At 50.6% G+C, this 18016-nt stretch overlaps 1 protein-coding gene and 1 long non-coding RNA gene across 7 annotated transcripts in view; one reads left to right on the top strand and one right to left on the bottom strand.

Moving 5' to 3' along the window:
• Kiaa2012 (KIAA2012 ortholog) overlaps positions 1-18016 on the top strand; it is a 120275-nt gene that overhangs the window by 32767 nt on the left and 69492 nt on the right. For all 6 annotated transcript variants that reach the window (XR_010043490.1, XM_023567003.2, XM_023566999.2 and 3 more), the window contains 3 exons: positions 2346-2438; positions 3443-3598; positions 16066-16134. Coding sequence is in view for 5 of the 6 variants with exons in the window: in XM_023567003.2 (XP_023422771.1) it covers positions 2346-2438; positions 3443-3598; positions 16066-16134 (318 nt within the window). In the remaining variant the exon portion in view is untranslated. The remainder of the gene's footprint in view (positions 1-2345; positions 2439-3442; positions 3599-16065; positions 16135-18016) is intronic.
• On the bottom strand, positions 15185-16894 carry LOC134473294 (uncharacterized). Its single transcript, XR_010043492.1, has 2 exons — positions 16341-16894; positions 15185-16201 (listed from the first exon to the last, which is right to left on the bottom strand). It is a non-coding gene; the product is annotated as an uncharacterized LOC134473294 (long non-coding RNA).

Below are 18016 nucleotides of genomic sequence, written 5' to 3' on the forward strand. Positions count from 1 at the left end.
TTTATGGCCTCTTATTCTGTGCTAACCTGGTCACTCATGTTTTGTATAGTTTTATTTATGAATATGCACTTTTTTTTTTGTCTTTTTTGTTTTTTATCGGTACCAGGGATCAAACTCGGGACTGCCTGCTTGCAAGGCAGGCGCTTATGCCGCTGAGCTAAATCCCCAGCCCTGTATAGTTTTATTTAGCTCAGCTAGCTTTTTATTAGTAAGCTCCATAAACTCACTGATTAGTCTGTTTATTAAACCCACTGTGTGATTCGTTATATTATCTTTGAGCTTGCACTTATCCATCTGTTGTCATTTATCGTTGTATGTAATTCAGCTGCTTGATTTTTTTATTTCCTCTCCATCAATTCCCCATAGATCACTTCTGGGGAGTTTTGAGTTTTGGGCAGCATTTCGTTACATTGTCTTTTTATGTTTCTAATTGCGTGAGGGGCTGCTCACTGAGGTTTGTGGGTCAGTTCTAGTGGCAGGGTTGTTTTTGATAGTGTGGAGATCTCACTAGTGAGTGTCTGCTTTCCTGTGATGCACTTTGGACATGCTCTCTGCCTCTGTCTTGAGAACTAATTGCCTCTACCAGTTTTGGAGAGGACCCAACATAATTCCTCTCCAGTTCTCCCGAAATGAACTGCACTGTTTTTGTTTTTGTTTTTGTTGTCTTTTTCCTTTTTATTGGTATTGGGGATCGAACTCACAACTGCCTGCTTGCCTGGTAAGGAGTAAAAGAAAATTAATAGACAAAAGCAACAGAAAAGGGCTGGAGATTTAGCTCAGCAGCATAAGCGCCTGCCTTGCAAGCAGGCAGTTGTGAGTTCGATCCCCGGTACCGATAAAAAAGAAAAAAGACAAAAAAAAAAAGCAACAGAAAAGAGCAAACATGAAAAAATAAAAAGAAAAACCAGCAAAAAGAAAAGAAAAAAACCAATGGAGCAAAGGAGAAGAGGAAAAAGAAACCAAATTGAGTTTTTAAACAAAACGCCTCTGTGCATTTCAATGCGTGGTTTGTTTGCAGGTCTTAGTCTCTGGCCACCCTCTGCTCCCAGGTCTGAGATTCTAATACTGCAGACCCCGGGAAGAAACCACACAATTTGCATTAGAGAGGAAGAGCAAACAGGCTAAGCAGACCTCAAATCGGCCAGTTCGAATGTCACAGTGGCCTCTGGAGTCTCAGTGAGGGCACCCTAAGTGTCCAGTAGCAGCCCGAACCTGTGACTGCTCAGTGCAGGTGGCGACCCAATGTCGGGACTCTTGAGGGGCTGGCCCGGACGTGAAAGTTCTCTCACTGACAAGTTACTGAGTGTCCTGGGGATTGGTTTGCCAGGAGAGGAATCCTCAGCAGGCCCATATGGGAAACATCAGACAGAAAGACACACAAGACAAGACCGTGCACAAAAGTGGGTTAAAATCGACTGCTTTCCACAGTGACACAACAGGCAGGCTGAGAAGACCGCCAGGCCAGAGTCTTAAAGCTACTAGAGAGCAGGAGCACACCCGAGCCCTGCCCCGTAAGAAACAAGGGTAAAGCACAAAGGCAGTGAACTGACCAGGCCCCACCCTTACGTGTCAGCCAGGAGCTCAGCTTCCAGCCTCAGCTGCCTGCCTCAAACCACATCGGGGAGCGAGGTAGAGGGAAGCACTCACACAAGAACCCAACAACCCCAGGACCCAGGAAAATATCACCTGTGCCTGTCAACAAAAAGACGCACAAAGAAATGTGGCACGATGGAATATTATTCTGCCGTAAAGAGGAATTAATGTCATTTGCAGGAAAATGGGTAGAACTGGAGATCTAACGCTAAACGAAATAAATCAAACACAGAACACTGAATATCACGTGGTTTCTCTTATATGACAAACCTAAAATGTAAGTAATAAATGAGTGAAATAAAGAAGAGACAGGAGGAAATAAGAAGGGAGACCTTTAGAACACGGGGACGAGGTTTGGGGAGGGGAAATGATCAGGATATTACCCGCCTGTGCTAATTCCCCAAAATGAAATGAATATCGCTATAGCGCACTGCAAACACACACAGTGAGAGAAATCACATCGGGAGCCTTTGGCTACATCTCTGGGTGCTCTGACCTCCCCTTCACCCCAATGACAGTCACCCTGTGCCACAAAGATGCCCCAGCCACCCAGCACCAGGATGCACCAGACTTGGGACAGTGCCTGCCAGGACCTAAGCGTGGCCCCCTGGGAAACCAGGCTCTGGGCCCACAGTCACGGAGCCCCACAGCAGGAGTGTGCGGGGCGGAACCTCCGCCCTGGGGAGAGACCCTGGGGAGAGACCCTGGGAAGGTAGCACTCGGCTCCAACCTGGCCTTCTCCTCTGTCCTAGGTCCTGAGCTTCCCCTGCGGAGGCTCCACGAGCAGGACCTCCTAGGGAGGCCGAGGCCCAGGGCGATCCACGTGCGGCTGCCGGTGCCCCCAGGTAGGTCCTGCCACAGCCCAGCCCACAGGTGCCCCTCATCCCAGAGCTGCAGTACCTCTGACCCAAGGTCACTAAATCAACCCCAGCCCTGCTTTCTGGTTGTGAACGGAACGTGGCCCCAGTCACCAAAACGCTGCAGCCAGCTTTATAGTTAACCTTGCTTTTAAGCAATGAAATTTCCTTCCTGTATGGTCCCTCATTTCCAAGTCCATCATTTCCAGAGAATGCTTCACTCTGCTTGACCCTGGACTCTGCGTTCCAGGGTCACTGGAAATCATATGAGGTGTTCATCCCGATTTTGCCTTTTAATGTGTGGCATAGTCTGGCAGGACTGGGCCATATTTAGAGAGCTCACAATTTTCAGAAAACCAAAAACTGAGCCTCCTTTCTGAGAAACCCCTCCAGATGATGGGGCTGCCAACATCCCTGGCCTCCAACCAGCGGTGCTGGAAGCAGAAAGACAGGCGTCAGCTCATGGGACGCTGTCCACCCCCCACACCCCACAGCCTACCCCACCCCACCACCCCGCCCCGCACTGCTCTTGGGTTTCCTGTTGTCTTGTTTTGCTTTATTTGTTGAGGCGATGGGGTGCTGGAGTTTGAAGGAGGCACTGTGGCACTGAACTATATTCCAGCCCTTCTGTACTTTTATCTCTGTGCTCCTGAATTGCTCAGGCTGAGCTGTACTTTTGAGCCTCCTGCCTCAGCCTCCCAGCATGCTGACTACTTGCCACCATGGGGTGGATTTGCTCCCTGCTCCTGAGCAGGACTGGAAAAAAGGGTCGAAGGGCTAGGGGTATAGCTCAGCTGCATAAATTCTCCATCTAAATCGAGGTCCTGAGTTTGAGTCCCGGGACCAGAGAAAGAGAGAGAAGGAGCAAGCCTGGGAATGAGTGGATATACCACTCTCACCTCCCGGACAGGCAGCCAAGGTAGGAGCAGAGTCCTTCTCCTGCCTGCTCACTGTAAGTCTGCTCACTCGTGTCCTCCCCTTTGCTTTTGAAGATGACGCCCTGTCTGAGGATGCAGCCCCATCCCTGGGCCCTCTGCCCCCGATTACAGGGAAAACCAGTCTGGAGAGCCAGGGCAGCCCCGGGACGCCAGGCCGCGGTGAGATGCCCCCCAGCGCCCAGCACACGCAGGCACCGGCAGCAGGACCAGGTAACAGCTCCCCTTTCATGGTCCCCTTCTGTTGTTTTGCGTGGCTCCCATCAGAGGCCCGTGGCTGACATGACATAAACTGCCTGGATGAAAGGAGAGTCCTGCAGTGTTTCTGTGACAATGGCGGTGGGACTAAGGTTCTCTTGGGGATACGTCCCTCACCCCACAGCTGCACATGCGACATGCAGCTGGAGTCACCCTAAGGCTCAGAACCTGGCCTTCACCCCCTCAGATGGGATGCGGGGGATGGACCTGAGTGCCCTGCCAGCAGGGAGTGTCCTCAGAGAGAGGTCGCCTCCAGCCCAAGACCGAGCCCAAGGCTGAGCTCAGAGTGGCAGCAGCTGCACACGGCTCAGGGCCCTTTGATCCCAAGGGAATTGCCCCAGAAACCCCCAGAGAGGTGCTGCTGCAGAGAGACAGGTGGGCCCTGGAGGAGCCGGCCCTTGGGGACGAGGCAGACTGGTAAGGAAGGAGTCGTGCGCACTGGAGTGCCACACTCAGCCAGGATGAGGGAGCTAAGCGCCCGCACCCACACAGAACACTTCTTTTCTTCCATGCATGTGGGGACAGGGTCCTCTGTGGTCACTAGGCCCCGTGCTCCTCTTCTTTCCCCAGAACAGACCTGTGGGGAGCTTGTATATGTAAACTAAGTACCGCGATCACTAACCCCATTCTGTTTGTAGCTTCTCTGTTTAAAGCCAAGATGATCAGAATCCAATTCCACTCCCCTGCTCCTCCCAGTATTCTCTCTCCCTCTCTCCTCAAAGGTGTGGTTCACACTCACAAACGGTTAGAGGGCAGAGCCGTTCTTCTGTGGCCCAACCCTTTACCCTGTGAGGTGGCCACGCTCTTCTAATCCTGATGGTGCGTTAGCACAGTCCCCAAGGCCATCCTGGAGACCCACGCCAGACTCCCTCTGATAGGACAGAGCACCCAGATGCCCAGGCCCAGGCGGACAGGACAGCAGCCAGAGGTCTCCAGTGTACACATGAGGGTGTGCATGTGTGTGTAAGGGCACATGTATCTCCAACTGTGTCTCTGCAGGCTTGTGTGGGTGTATGTATGTGTATGCAGCTGTGCAAGCCTGTCCATGCATCTAGACCTGTAATGTGCATATGTGTCAATGATTGTATATGACACCAAGTGCGTGCGTGTGCGCGTATACAGGTAGGCACATCTACACGCCTCAGTTATGCACACGTGAGAGTACATGAGACAGTGCATGCACATACACATGTGCACTTACAAATACTTGTACCTCTGTGTGAAGATGCATGTGTCTGTGTTTGTGTGTGTCGTGCCTGGGGGCTGCCTCTAGCTGGTGGCCTGTCCTGCTTCCGGCCATTGGGTTTAGAAATGGAGAGGGTAATATATGAAACATATTTTGTCTCTGGGCCTGGTTCCCATCACAGAGCTAAAACCCAAGGAATTTCCGGGGTGATAGGAATATCTTTTCTTACTCATAGGGTGTTCCTCAAACAACAACGATTTATACGAAGTGCTGACTTAGGGTAAAACTCATAGCCAGACTCAAGTCGAGCTGGTCCCTGAGAGGACTGAGGGACTGGGGGTAGAACAATTGGCCTCTCACGTCCCACCCACCCTCTCCAGGAAGAGGGGAGGTGGACAGGAGGCTGAGCTCTTTGGAGATGCTGGGGGGAGGACAGAGAGGAAGCACTGCACAGCCCTCTCCTAGACTCATGGCTGTCGTCTCTGTCCTCACAATGTCCCAGCAAAGCAGCAAAGGCACATGTTCTCTGCATTCAGTGAGCCATCCCATCAAACTGTCCCATACCAAGAGACTGCAGGGACACCGTTTCTAGTCGGCTGGCCTAGAGTACAGGCCGTACCCTGGAACGCAGCAGAGGTCTCCTGGGACTGAGCCTGGCGCACGCAGGACATGACACCGACTCAGGGATGATTCTCAGAACTGGGCTGAAGTCCAGTGCCACACTGCTGTGTGCTGTGTATGCTGGACCGGGCCTCCGCACACCAGGTTGCACAAGTGTTGTACGCTGATGCTGGGAAGGTGGGGGGGGGGTTCCTTTAGCTTTCATTGTCACTTATAGGAATGCCTTCATCTCTGTAAGTTACTGAAGAAATGCAGCAGCTCCCTTCCGTACTTTCCCCGGGTCCAGTCACTGAGCTGCTGCTGCACTGTTCCCAGAGGCACCCAGTAGGCAGGAAAGCAGAGCAGCATCACCAAGCCCTGTGCTGTGGGCCGGGCTGCAGGATGATGGAACAGCTGCAGCCTCATCCAGGGCCCGGGATGCCTGCCCGAGGGGCCACCCTTTCCAAACTCTCCCGAGCGTGGTGGTCCATGCTCATCTTCTCTCTCCAGAGACCCCACACGGGACCTTTCCTGCTGCATCCCACATGTCGCCCGAGGGCCCTGTAGAGTTGAGGCTCTGCCCACTGGTGAAGGTCGGCGTTGGGTCGGCCTTGCTTTCCAAGGGAAGATTTTACCAGCAGCTCCCAAATTTCCCAGCAGCAGAGACAGCACCTAAAAACAGATGCGAGCCAGCCAGCACCTCCCTTGCACCAGCACAGAGGTGCTTCTGTAGCTCGGACGCAGTAACCCTGTGTGTATGACCCGCTTCTGCCGGGCATCTGCAGATAGCTTTGGGTGGAATGGCTTGCAAGAGGCTGAGTGTACCACACCAGTGCCCAGATGAGTGTGTTAAAGCTCTTTTGGTATTTGTAAGACTAAACACTGCCGTGCACCTCTCCCCAACCACCTCTGAGGTGCAGGCGGCCACTTGTTAATCTGATCAGGTCTTCTGCTATGTGCATCGGCGTGTTGCTGGAAATCATCTGGCAGCCAGCAAGGCAGCTTCCGCAGCCCCTTCCAGCACCTGAATATCTTGGAAGAGTGATCTGGCTCAGGGCGAAGGAAAGGAAGAAAGAAATGAAGTCAAGCGGTGATGAGTGCCAACCACCCAGAAAGCGTCCTAGTGGACACACGTGAGTAGCACGGCCAGCAGCCCCTGGAGGCAGGAGATGAGAGCCTTATTCATGCGCAAGGAGAGGCGAGAAGCCCACCCGGCCTGCGCTTTGTGTGGAAGACACAGTGGGTCAGTCCCTGCATCCTGATTCCTCACCTCCTCCACTGAAAAGTCCCTAGGCAACTCACAGCTCCTATTGAAGCAGCCACCTTGTACATGGGCTACAAAAAAAAAAAAAAAGAAAACAGAACGTGTTTGGTTCCAAATCCAGAGTCAAACATCTATCACTACCCAGGTTGCACCAGGAGCTGCGTATACAGATACCTGGATTCTGGATTGGTGAGAGCAGGAGGGAGACAAGGAGGGGTTGTCAGGGGGCACAGCTGGCACAGCAGCTGAGAGGGCACCTGCGACTCCATTCACCCATGCTCATTTGTCTACTCTGTCCCAGAAGAGATAGTTTCTTTTTTGGTAAGGCAAAAGCCAGAAACGCAAAAAGAAATACTCAGGCTTCAAGTTCATTGTCGAATCTGATGCAGAGTCCAGTGTTCCCTGCACCCGGCACGGTCCTGGTGCATGGACACCAGCATTGCAGGACACATGCATTGAGGAACTTAGTGAAAATCTTTCAGTAACTTCAGAAAGAAAAATGAAATTTAAGCTGAGTAAGTGGAGACCTGTCTGTCATCTGTCCCTGCCTCAAGGACAATGTATTCAATTCTTCTCAGAGAGGCATTGGTTGCCAGGTGTGGTGACACATGCCTGCGATCCCAGCACTCAGGAGGCTGAGGCAGGAGGATCGCCACACATTTGAGGTCAGGCTGAGCTATACAACGAGACTCTCAAAAAAAAATACATTGAGGGTCAGGAATGTAGCCTGAGTTCAATTCCCAGTACAAAAAAAGGCATTCACTGTGAACGAATGAATGGCTCAAGTCAGTGAGCCACACCCCTCTCTGCAGCCTTCCCTTTAGAGATAGCTATTTGGTCTTCGGTGTTTGTTTGTGACAGGGTCTCCCTGTTTAGCCCAGGCTGGCCTTGAACTCACAGCAATCCTCCTGACTGCCGGAATTACAGGTATGCACCCATACACCCAGCTTGAGGGTCCTGATGCAGATTAGAGGGCACCCTGCAAGGTCAGGAAGATCTTAAACCCATTCTCCACGTGAGGTCCACTGCCTAGGTCAGCCTTCTAAAGTATTCATGGGAAGGGGTTTTTCACAGGTTCTGAAGGACCCTAAAGAACTTCTATCCTGCCAAAGGGTTACCCCAGCTACACCTGGCTGTCCACAGCCAGGACTGCTCGAGTCCATCCTCTCCTTCAGGCCCTTCTCCCCTCTGCTTCTCATCTCGGTGGCCCACACGTTCAGTCTCCTTGCTTTTCCTTCTACACTGCTCACAAAGCCATTCAGTGTTTAGAAACGCGTTAAGCTCGTCTTTTCTGGACATTTTTCTTGCCAAATCCACCTCGTCACCTGACTGCCTCCGTGCAGCCTCAGCCCGTTCTTTCTCTCAATCCCTCGTCTGTGACTGTTGTATTTACCTACATCTGTTTTCTGTTTAGCTCCCAATCGTGTGAGTCCTGAGACCTTCTTCTCTTTATCAGATGTCCAAGAACTGCTAGCTGATTGGCTGAGTACCCCAGGTGCCACAAAGGAAAGTTCTTGGGGGAATCATTGTTTTGTTTTATTAATAAAAGAAAAAAAACCTACACAAAGGAGGAATATGATCTGCCTGCTATTTCAGAGACATTCAGAGTCTGTCAACAACTATTTGGAAATAAATTCTTAGGCAATTAGATCATGCTATCTTGCTTCAGACCGCATAGGGAGACTGTAACCTTCAGAAGAAAAGAAAAGGGGAAAAAGATGTGAAGACTGAGCTGGAACTTGAGCCTCTTGGTCATATTGGGCTATTGCAACACTTACAGATTCAAAGCCTCAAGAAAGACGACTTGGAAAGCTACAAGTCGGAACACTGGATCGGCTTTCCGAAGTGCTTGTTCTTGATTCAAGTCCTTCATCAGTCACCTAATCCCAGTGCCAGCAAGAAATGTTTTGCTCTCAGAAGCTCCTTTGTTCAGGAGTTTTTTTATTACAAGAAAATCGAGGATGTTTGTGCCAAGGGTTCAAGTTGGAACTTCAGGTCCTGTGTAAATTTAAATTCCTGGGCTCTTTCAGGGTTCTAATTAGCATTTACTCATACTGTCAATGGCTTCTCACTCTTGAAACATTTCTTGTTTTTTGTTTCCACTTAGTAAGTATCCTGCACCCTTGCAAATCTTTCTTGGTATGGTGGCTTTGATCACATCTACAGATTCTTAGATGCTTCTCAAAGCCAAAGGGAGACTCCAGCTGCCCGGCCCTGTGAGGGGCTGGAGAGAGTGGCCTCCTTCTAACGGACACCATGACAGGAGAGCTGGCATGTGACGGCCGCCACCGCCTCTGCCTTGGTCCACTGCTGCTGTAACTGAATGCACAAGACCGGTGACTCATCAAGGAGAGAGGTTTACTTTGGCTCATGGTTCCGAGGCTGAGAAGCCGAGAACACAGCACCAGCACCTGCTTAAGTCACAGCACAGTGGGCAGAAAGGGCTGCAGGGAAGCCAACACGTGACAGGAACAACACACAGGGACCTCGCTTTGTAACCACCCTCACACAGTGACTGATGCAGCTCTCGAGCCTGAGAACCCCACTCCCTCCAGCATTCACCCCTTGCCAAACAGTGCTTACCCTGTGAGGGGAGAGCTCCGTGACTCCACCACCCGCAAAGCTCCACCCTCCCTAGCATCAGTGCACTGGAAGCAGATGATGGAAGGGACACAGCACCTGCAAACCACCACAGGGCCATCCATTCCCACAGCCGATCCATGCTTGGAGTAACCCTGCTGGAGAATGCTGGCCATGCGTCTGTCGTGAGGGCACTCAAGCAGTGCACAAGGCAAGAAACAAAACCTTCTGCTACAGCAAAGCAAACTTCCCAGCCCCGTGAGCCAACTGCCTTCAGAGGGGACACGCAGCTCCACGAGGTCTGCAGACGACCACACCACCGGCCAGTACCATCAACAGGACCTTATGAGAAGCTGAGCCAGAATCCCACATCCCAGCCGGTCCCAGATTCCCACCAAAGATCTGTGAGATAGAAGAACAAAGGCTGGAGGTCTTCAGTCACTAGGTTTGTGGGCCATTCGTTTTGCCACAGTAGAAAACTGACACACGTGGTGTCATTAGCTGATGGGCTAAGACTTGGTGTCCTGACTGATCAGGCCCTCAATGCCCTGAATGAGTGGCCGGCAAAGGCTTATGTAAAAGAGACAGATGGGGTAATTTTAGGGCTCCAGGAGGATCGAAATGCTCTAGTACAATTCGAGATTCTTTGAGGGCTGAGACAAGAACTTCTCTGGGTACCTACATTTATTTGGTTGCCAAACAAAGGAAGGACTTAGAGTGGAAAGCAGGGGAACTGGGCAGGACCTTGGGCGTCAGCTCAAGGACTTCTCCAAGGAATAACTTACATTAAGTTAGGAGAACTGACCTATGTCCAGGTTGACCTTCACCACAGGAGTGAGTGCCTGCAGCTGCAGGCTCTGGTTTGTTACTGGGGTGGGAGCCAGGCGTGGCCTCATCTTGCCTTGGAGGTCTCACAGCATCATAGGCCACAACAGGCCTCAGCCGGGATCAGTGACTCACAAAGGTTCACTCTATGAATCCTCTGCCTTCTCAGGATGAGGGCCAGGCCTGGGACAGACTCACAGGGAAACAGAGAGAGCCAAGTGGTTAGTTTTAAATCCTGCTGAGAGCCATTCCGCAGTGGTCTCCCTCAACTTGGTAATAGAAAAACGAGTGGCCTAAGGATATCCCACTGCTCTCCAGGCACTGGGCTGTGTGGGGCCAGCTGTGCTAAGTGGCTGACTTTTCCTCCATTCTCCTGTTTGTCGCAGGGGAATCACATAGATTGTGAAGCCCCTTGGGAACATGCTTCCTTTCGCACTGGAGGGATATTTGACAAAGTATGACCTCCCTTGGGAGCTTACCTCTTAGCAGCTGTGGTCGTAAAGAGGTGGCAAAGGGCTAAAAGAAGGACACTTCCTTTAGGTGAGGCCATGAGGGAAGGCGCCTGTGGCTTCTGTGACTAGGGGCAAATACTTCACTCCCAGGGAGCCCAGCTACTTCGCATGGGGAAAGGGGACATCAGTCTTGTATCCAACCTCCCAGCACATGTCCCCCAAATTCCTGACCCACAGAAGGTTGGCAGGCAGTATGCGGGAAGAGAAAGGCGCTGCCATCACATGCACCTGGAACATCAGACTAAAGCCGGTTCTCTGCATAGAGCCTTGCAGAGCTGACGGATCATGGCGCTCTGAGGGGCGGCTACACACCGCTTCCCACACCCCTGACAACCCGGTACTTTTGTTTTTAGCAAAGTGCCGTGTGCATCTAAATTGGTTTTGGAACATACTTTGGAAAATGCTAACCTGATGATTTCTGAGGTTCCTTCCAGCTCTAATAGCGTGTATTTCTAAACATGCCCCTTCCCAAGGAGGCCGTCTCAGAGGGGGTAGTTCTGCCGTCTACATCCTGAAGCAGGATCTCAGCCATCCACTAATTTATTTCCATTCTCCAGACATCAGCTCTGAATAACAGGTCCACAACGCGTCCATCTGTGGGAGATGCAAAGGAAGGCAGAGGAGGCCCACGTGGTAATGATTTGCCTCGTTCCTTTTGCCCAATCAGTATCTGCTCATAACCCGTAAGAAACGACACTGGCAGCTGTTACTAGTTCTCCTAGTCTCCAATCACAGGCATGAACACAGAAAAGCAACTAGATGTGATGGTCGGGCATCCAGCGTTTCCTGCTAGCGGGCTTTCCTGTACCAAAGATGCCTGAAGGCCGAAGACTACACTCCCCACACAGCCTTTCCAGATGGAGGCAGGGTGAAAATGGCACTCTGCCAGCTAAGTGCACTCGCACGAGATTCAGAGCCCCAAGAGTGAGGCTGCCTGCATTGGCGCTGAGCCTGTGAGGCCCAGGCACGTGGAAAGGCAATTGCCTTTTTTCTAAAAGGCCGGGTGGCTCTGGTCCTCCCCTGTGAATTCTACTTAACGAGACCATGCGCAATTCCCATCTGTCCGGTATGGGCGCAGGCAGGTCCGTCTGTGTGTCACGGGTCCAGTGGTTGCAAAACAGTGGCTGAGACAGCTGTGCTTGTCCCAGACTCCAGAAAGAAGTGAGGTTCTTCCCCTCAACGGAGAAAATCCAGCAGGGCTGCCGCAGGCCACATTGGATAGCACCCCAATGGCCACCAGCAGAGAGCTCCCGACAGACAGTGAAGACTCTCCTGTCTCTGGTGAAAACCTCTTGTGATTCCCATAAGCCCCAAGACCCCCAAGCTTTACTTGGCTGGACAGGTGGCATCATCACTACTTTAGGAGGAAGAAAAGTGTCAAAGATAGCAGTTGGCTGAATCCACTAGAAATTTCATTTCTGAAGAAAAGCTTCAATCAGAAGTGTTGAATCATAGTTAACTTCTCTTCACTGCTGGCACGTTATGATACTTTTTTACAGAGCCAATGATGCTAAAATTCTACCTCCTGTGCCTCTGTTCTGCGTTGAAGAACCTAGAGTCAGGAGGGAATCTCCAGTGATGGGTGTCGCTCAGTGAGCAGGCATTTCCTCAGATTCACGAGGACACCAATAGATTAAGGTAGAACCACCTGGGGAAGCAGGAAGGACTGACCATGTCCCTCTTGATGTCTCCACAGCCCGGCTAACACTTCCCTCCTAAACTGTTTCCTCGTGGGACTGTAGAGGTCCACACAGGGCCACCAGAGGCAGGAGGCCCCACTTTGGAAACTCATTTTATGGATAAGAGAACTGAGACCCAGAGAAATATGATTTGCTCAAAGTCATGAAGTTTTTATAGGGGAAATCCAAGGTTCCACACCTAATCTTCCTGTAGGTCTAAGATCCTCCTCCCAGGGCGCACTGCCTCTAGCCACTCCTGTCTGTCTCCCTTTCATGCTGACACCCGGCCCAACTGCCACACACGCACACTCATTGCCAACCAATTAGGTTCCACCATGAGGGCTGCCTGAGCCTCAAGTTCCAGGCATTTCCCTTCCCTCCCCTTTTTATCACTTTAACTTTTTAAAAATTTTTCTTTTAAATTTAAATTTAAATTTCTGTAAGTAGACTTTTGTCACCTACTGAGTATCTTAGAGGGTACTGTTGGTACTCACAGAGAGTGCTGCCTGTAAACATTGAGGTTATAAATAATTGAGACTTTAATGTTCCCAATATCCACTCTTCCATTATTCTTTTTATTAATAAAATTTCCATCCTTGAATTTTAGCTGAACCCATGCCTGGATTGTATTTCCCAGCATCCCTTGCAGCTAGGTGTGACTACATGACTAAGCTTTAACCAGTGAGATGCAATTAAAAGTACTGTGTGCTCTGTAACCTCAGCAATAAGGAGGCTGAAGCAGGAGGATCACTTTCAGGTCAAGGCCAGCCTGGGCTACAAAGTGAACTTAAGGCCAGCCTGAACTGCATAGTGAAACCCTGTCTCAAAAAGACCAAACAAACAGTAATGTGTGCAACTTCCATGTCAGTTCCTTGAAAGGAGCACTACTGTCCCCTTATTCTTTCATGTTGGACTTGGTTGTGATGGTGAAAGCATGTCGGCATGTAGAAGAAACCACACTCTATGTGATGATAGCACAGGAAGACGGGAGCCAGGGTGCCTGGGTAACTTTGCGCCTGACCAGCCAGCTCCCTCCAGGCTCTTATATGAAGAGGCAGATGTTTACTTTTCGGTATCACCTTGTTACAGCGGTTGACTTTACACCTTAACTTCTGTGAGGGTGATCAAAATTATGGTGAGTGTTAATTTTATAAGATGTCTTACACCAGGAGACACTGCTGTTAACCCCCCTGAGGCCCTGCCCCTCACTCTGACATGCACAGCCCATTTTTCTTGCCATTTTCTGAAGCAGCGCTCTTCATCCTCTTCATAAACGTCATAATCTCTCCATCACAGCTGCTTCACTGTCCTAAGTCAATTAAAAACGTTTCTCTTTCACAGTCATTTTGACTTTGGGGAAGAGAAGGTACATGGTCCCAGATCCAGTGAATAAGGTGGAGGAGAACACAGTGTTGTGGTTTTATTTAACATAAATTTTTTTCAGGCAGGGTCTCACTTTATAGCCCGGGCTGGCCTCAAACTCTAAGTAATTCTCCTGCCTCAGCCTACTGAGTGCTGGGATGACAGGCGTGCGCCACCATGCCTGGCTATCTAATGTAATTTTATGCAGCACAGTCATGCAACTCCAATGAATTGTCCTGTTCATAATCCACGCTTTCTGGCACAATTTAAAACCTACCTTGTCTCCTATAATCCCAGCACTCTGGAGGCTGAGGCAGAAAGCTTGCAGTGATTTCAAGGCCAGCCTGAACTGCACAGTGAATTCTGTGTCAAAAAAAAATCAAAAACATTAATAAAACCCAACTGAAGAAGCTGAGACTTGTCACATAGTGTCACGAAGGGTCAGGTGCTACATTCTACACCCAAGATCCCGACCCTTCTGTTGGATGATACATGACAGCACATTCACCGTATTTTTCAATAAACCTGGATGTAATCACTGCCAATCTGCACCCTGGAGATCTGTGAACATCCGACCCGTTCATCCCTGCACTGCAGCTGAGAGAGTGTGAGGAGAGATTCAGAATGAAGCGTCACTGACCCTACAGGAGAAGGCGCGGTGCACACCTGGCTCCTTGGCTGTGACATGCAGCTGCCCGCCGTGTTCAGGGCTGAATTAATTTCCATGGGGTCTCATTCCTTTACCCCATCATCCTGTGCAGGACTGTCACTTGCAAGGCGCAGGCAGGGGCGGACATGGCACCTGTCTGGATGCGGGGACCTCATTCACACTGTGTGTGGATTTCTCTTAACACTAGTAACAACTCTTCCCTGTTTTCACTTTCAGTTAAGGGATGCCTGGGGGTGCAGGCATTGTCTCCCATGTGTTAATTAAAATAAAAGGACAGCACCCTGGAGCCCTGGAGCTCCAACAGCAGGCCCATCCCCCCCCCACCCCACCCTCCCACTGTCAGCACAGGAGAGCAGGCTCCCAGCCACACTTCCCACTCAGGCTGGGGAGGGGGCTGAGGGTGCCCAGGGACCCCGCACCTTCACCCTGCGCTCCTGGGAGTTTCTTTTCCAGGGCTGCTCTGGCCTCTTTTTCCTCTCACCCACCGACCACTCAATTCTTGGAGGGAAAATTAACATTCATTATGCAATTTATCTCTCTCCTTTTAATCCAGAGTGTCTGTCTCCAAGGTCCCTACTCAATAATTAACGTTCGTTCTCATTTTCCATTCTCCAGAGCATCTATTCCTGAACTGTGGGGTCAACAATTAACACTAATTATGGCTCTGTTTGCTCCACTGCTGGCTCTCAGAGTCCCAGTCTGCCTGAGCAGCCCTCAGTAGTGTGTATGTGTGTGTGTGTGTGTGTGTGTGTGTGTGTGTGTGTGTGTGTGTGTGTTTGTGTGTGTCTGTGCATGTGCAGCTAAGTAGGCTTTCCCAGCCCTATTAGCTCAGCAAATCAATAAAATCCAAACACATTCTCTAGTATATTTACAGCACATCCTCTAGTATATTTATTATCGATAATGAAACAACAAGGCAAAAATAAAGAAATGAAAGTGTTTGGCTAGGTAATGAGCCTACAAGATCTAAATCTTTTCCACTTTGAATTTTCGAGCATTCTTGTGACTCTGTCTCTCTCAATTTCCCATTGAAAACTCTTCTCCACACCGGACCCTCTCCTTCAGCCTCTTCTGCTCCCTCTCCCTGAACTGTCCTCTCACGCTGTCCTCCTCCTCTCCTCAGCATCGGCATCCATTCTAACCCATTTCCAGGTTGTCGTTGAGGGCAAAAAGGCAGTGAGGGGACCCTCTCACTCCAGTGGCCGGCTGATCGCAGTGCAGGGTGCTAAGTCTGTCTGTGGCTCTGCACCTGCAGGACGGAGTCGGTGGCCTGAGGTCGCCCCTATCTGCTGGCCCTGCCGGACCCGGGCTCTTTGCTTTTCTGTCAGCCCGGGAGCCATGACACGCAGTCCCTGCATGGCACACTGCTCTCCCCAGGTGTGTTCACCTCAAAGATTTTCAGGATCAGGGGCCCTGCAGGTTTCACCTTAGACATCTTAGATGAAAACAGTGCTCTCCTTAATGGTTTTTTAAAGTAGTCTCTCCATAATGAAATCTCTAGAGTCTCAAAACCATCCAGTTCATTGTGAATCTTTACTCTTCGGTGTTGTCACTACATGTGTGTGGTAATGTATAACCCTCACTGTGGGGGGCGGGCAGCTGTACCCCTTGCTCTCCCCTTGCTCCCACCTCAGTCTTAAGCACTGAAGATACACACTGTGTTTTCTCCAGTTTGAAGATAAGGAAGTTGATATTTTTGTTGTTAATTTTTCATACTCAGGTGAAATCCTTTGTTGTTTTTCAGTCTATGAATCTGTCCAATCTAATGTCATTCCTGAAGAGGAAGGGGCGTGTGTTCAGCACCTCCAAGAAGGTAAGCTGTCCTCTAAGTACTGTGGCTTCTCTCTCATTTGTCTCGGGACCGATTCCAGCTGCTCCTCCTGGAATGCACGTCAAGCCATGAGGGAGGTACCAAGTGGGGTCCTTGGGCAAGCCTAGAATTATGGGTTCCCTGAGTCACCCTTAGGCAGCTCGGATCTGAGCAGGGACAGGCAAAGGCAGCTTGAACCAAATACTCACCATTTCCCAGCCAAGAAGGGTGCTGTGCAGAGTTGCCCTGTGGGCTGCACAGTTCCCGGGAGAAGGGAGCAGCGCTTCGCACAGCACCAGCCTCGCCACCAGCAGCTAGCACGTCTGTGGAAAAGACCCCAGTGCTTGTTTCAGGTGAAGGACAGAGGTCAGTTCTGCCTCTTCCGAGCTTCCCCACAGCGAGACACGAAGCTGCAGCTCGTCTGTGCCGCACACATGGCTGCTCCTGCTCCAGCCTGGGAGGAAGGGATGGGGAGCGGCTCTCCCGCTCCTGAAAACAGTCTCTCATTACCAGGGAAATGTGTGTGGTCCCCCTGGCTATTCATCTGGGAGAGGCAGCTGTGAATCCTGTGTGCGGGACCTGCCCTAGTAACAGGAAGCAACAGAGAGAGGGCCAGAGCCAGTGCTGGGTGGAGGGAATTGCTTTTGCCAGAGATTGCAAAAGTAGGAGGAAGGACACAGTCATACCCTTGGCAGTCTCAAAATCTGCTAGCAAAAAAAGACCTGCCAGTCCGGCCCTCTGCCCTAGTTTCTTGCCAGCTTCCTTAAGCAGTCATCCTGGTCTCAGTGGGAAGAGTTTCAGTGTCAATGTGCCCGTTTTCATACATGAGTTCGAACTTGGCAGGGCAGGTGTAGGTGTGTGTGTGCGTGTGTGTGTGTTTTGTCAAATCACAGAGCAGCCCACTACTGAAGATGGCAGTGGCAGTGGTGGTGGCAGTGGTAGTAGTTACGATGGTGGTGGTGGTGATGGTGATTGCGGCAGTAGTGATCACGGGGATGGTGAGAGTGGTAGAGATGATGGTGTACGGTGATGGTGGTGATAACCACTCTTAAATATCTCTGGTATGCCCGAGACTGTGCTGGATGTTTTACATTCACTGCTGTACTGCATCCTCGCAGCAATGGTGCCATTATCCACTTCTCACACAGGACACCGTGGCTCAGAAAGGGTAACTGACTCGCCCGGTGCTACACAAAGCCTGGACCTGTGTTTTCCTGTGTGTGGTTACCAGTGGTGTCCATATAGACAGACACATTTCAGGGGCCAATACACGGCCCTCCCAGGAAGCAGCACTGCTGCCCATCACCTCCCCTCCATTCCGCATCAGATGCTCTCCTGTGGGCAGGACTGAAAATGGTTTGTACTTTTGGCAACAGTGTGGGGAGAAGAAGAAAACTCAAAAAGAGTTTGTGAGAAAGGCCTGCTTTACAGGGTAGCTCTGCAAACCACAAATACTCTTCTAAGTATACCCTCAAGTGGTGCAGTCTCATTTCATTCCACTGTTAAAATCTCACCTCCAAAGATTTGCTTTGGATTGGGTGAGATCCTGTTAGAATACTGATACTTGTGAGAAAGTCTTATATAGTCTGTATACTTCAGTAAAAGTTTAACAAGTTAGCTTTCCTCTTGCAATGTAGCCAGTTAGACCAGCTGCTCTCTGAAAGACTGCAAGTTCTGATACAGGTGGAAACACAGGTGAGTAGTTTTACGGCTGAAACACGCCTGATGGAGGGGAGCCCAGAGGGCTTCCAGGAACAGAAGGTTAGCATATGCGAAGTGGTCTGAGAAGGAGAGTGCAGAAACAGAAATGGCGGCTGCCAGGGCAAACTCTAACCGGGAAGGAAAAGGAAATGTTGTTATCTTCCCTCTCTGTTCCTCATAGCTA

Source organism: Cavia porcellus, unplaced genomic scaffold (genome assembly GCF_034190915.1).
Source record: "Cavia porcellus strain 051 isolate PalLab524CR breed Dunkin Hartley unplaced genomic scaffold, mCavPor4.1 scaffold_26, whole genome shotgun sequence".
Taxonomy (NCBI): domain Eukaryota; kingdom Metazoa; phylum Chordata; class Mammalia; order Rodentia; family Caviidae; genus Cavia; species Cavia porcellus.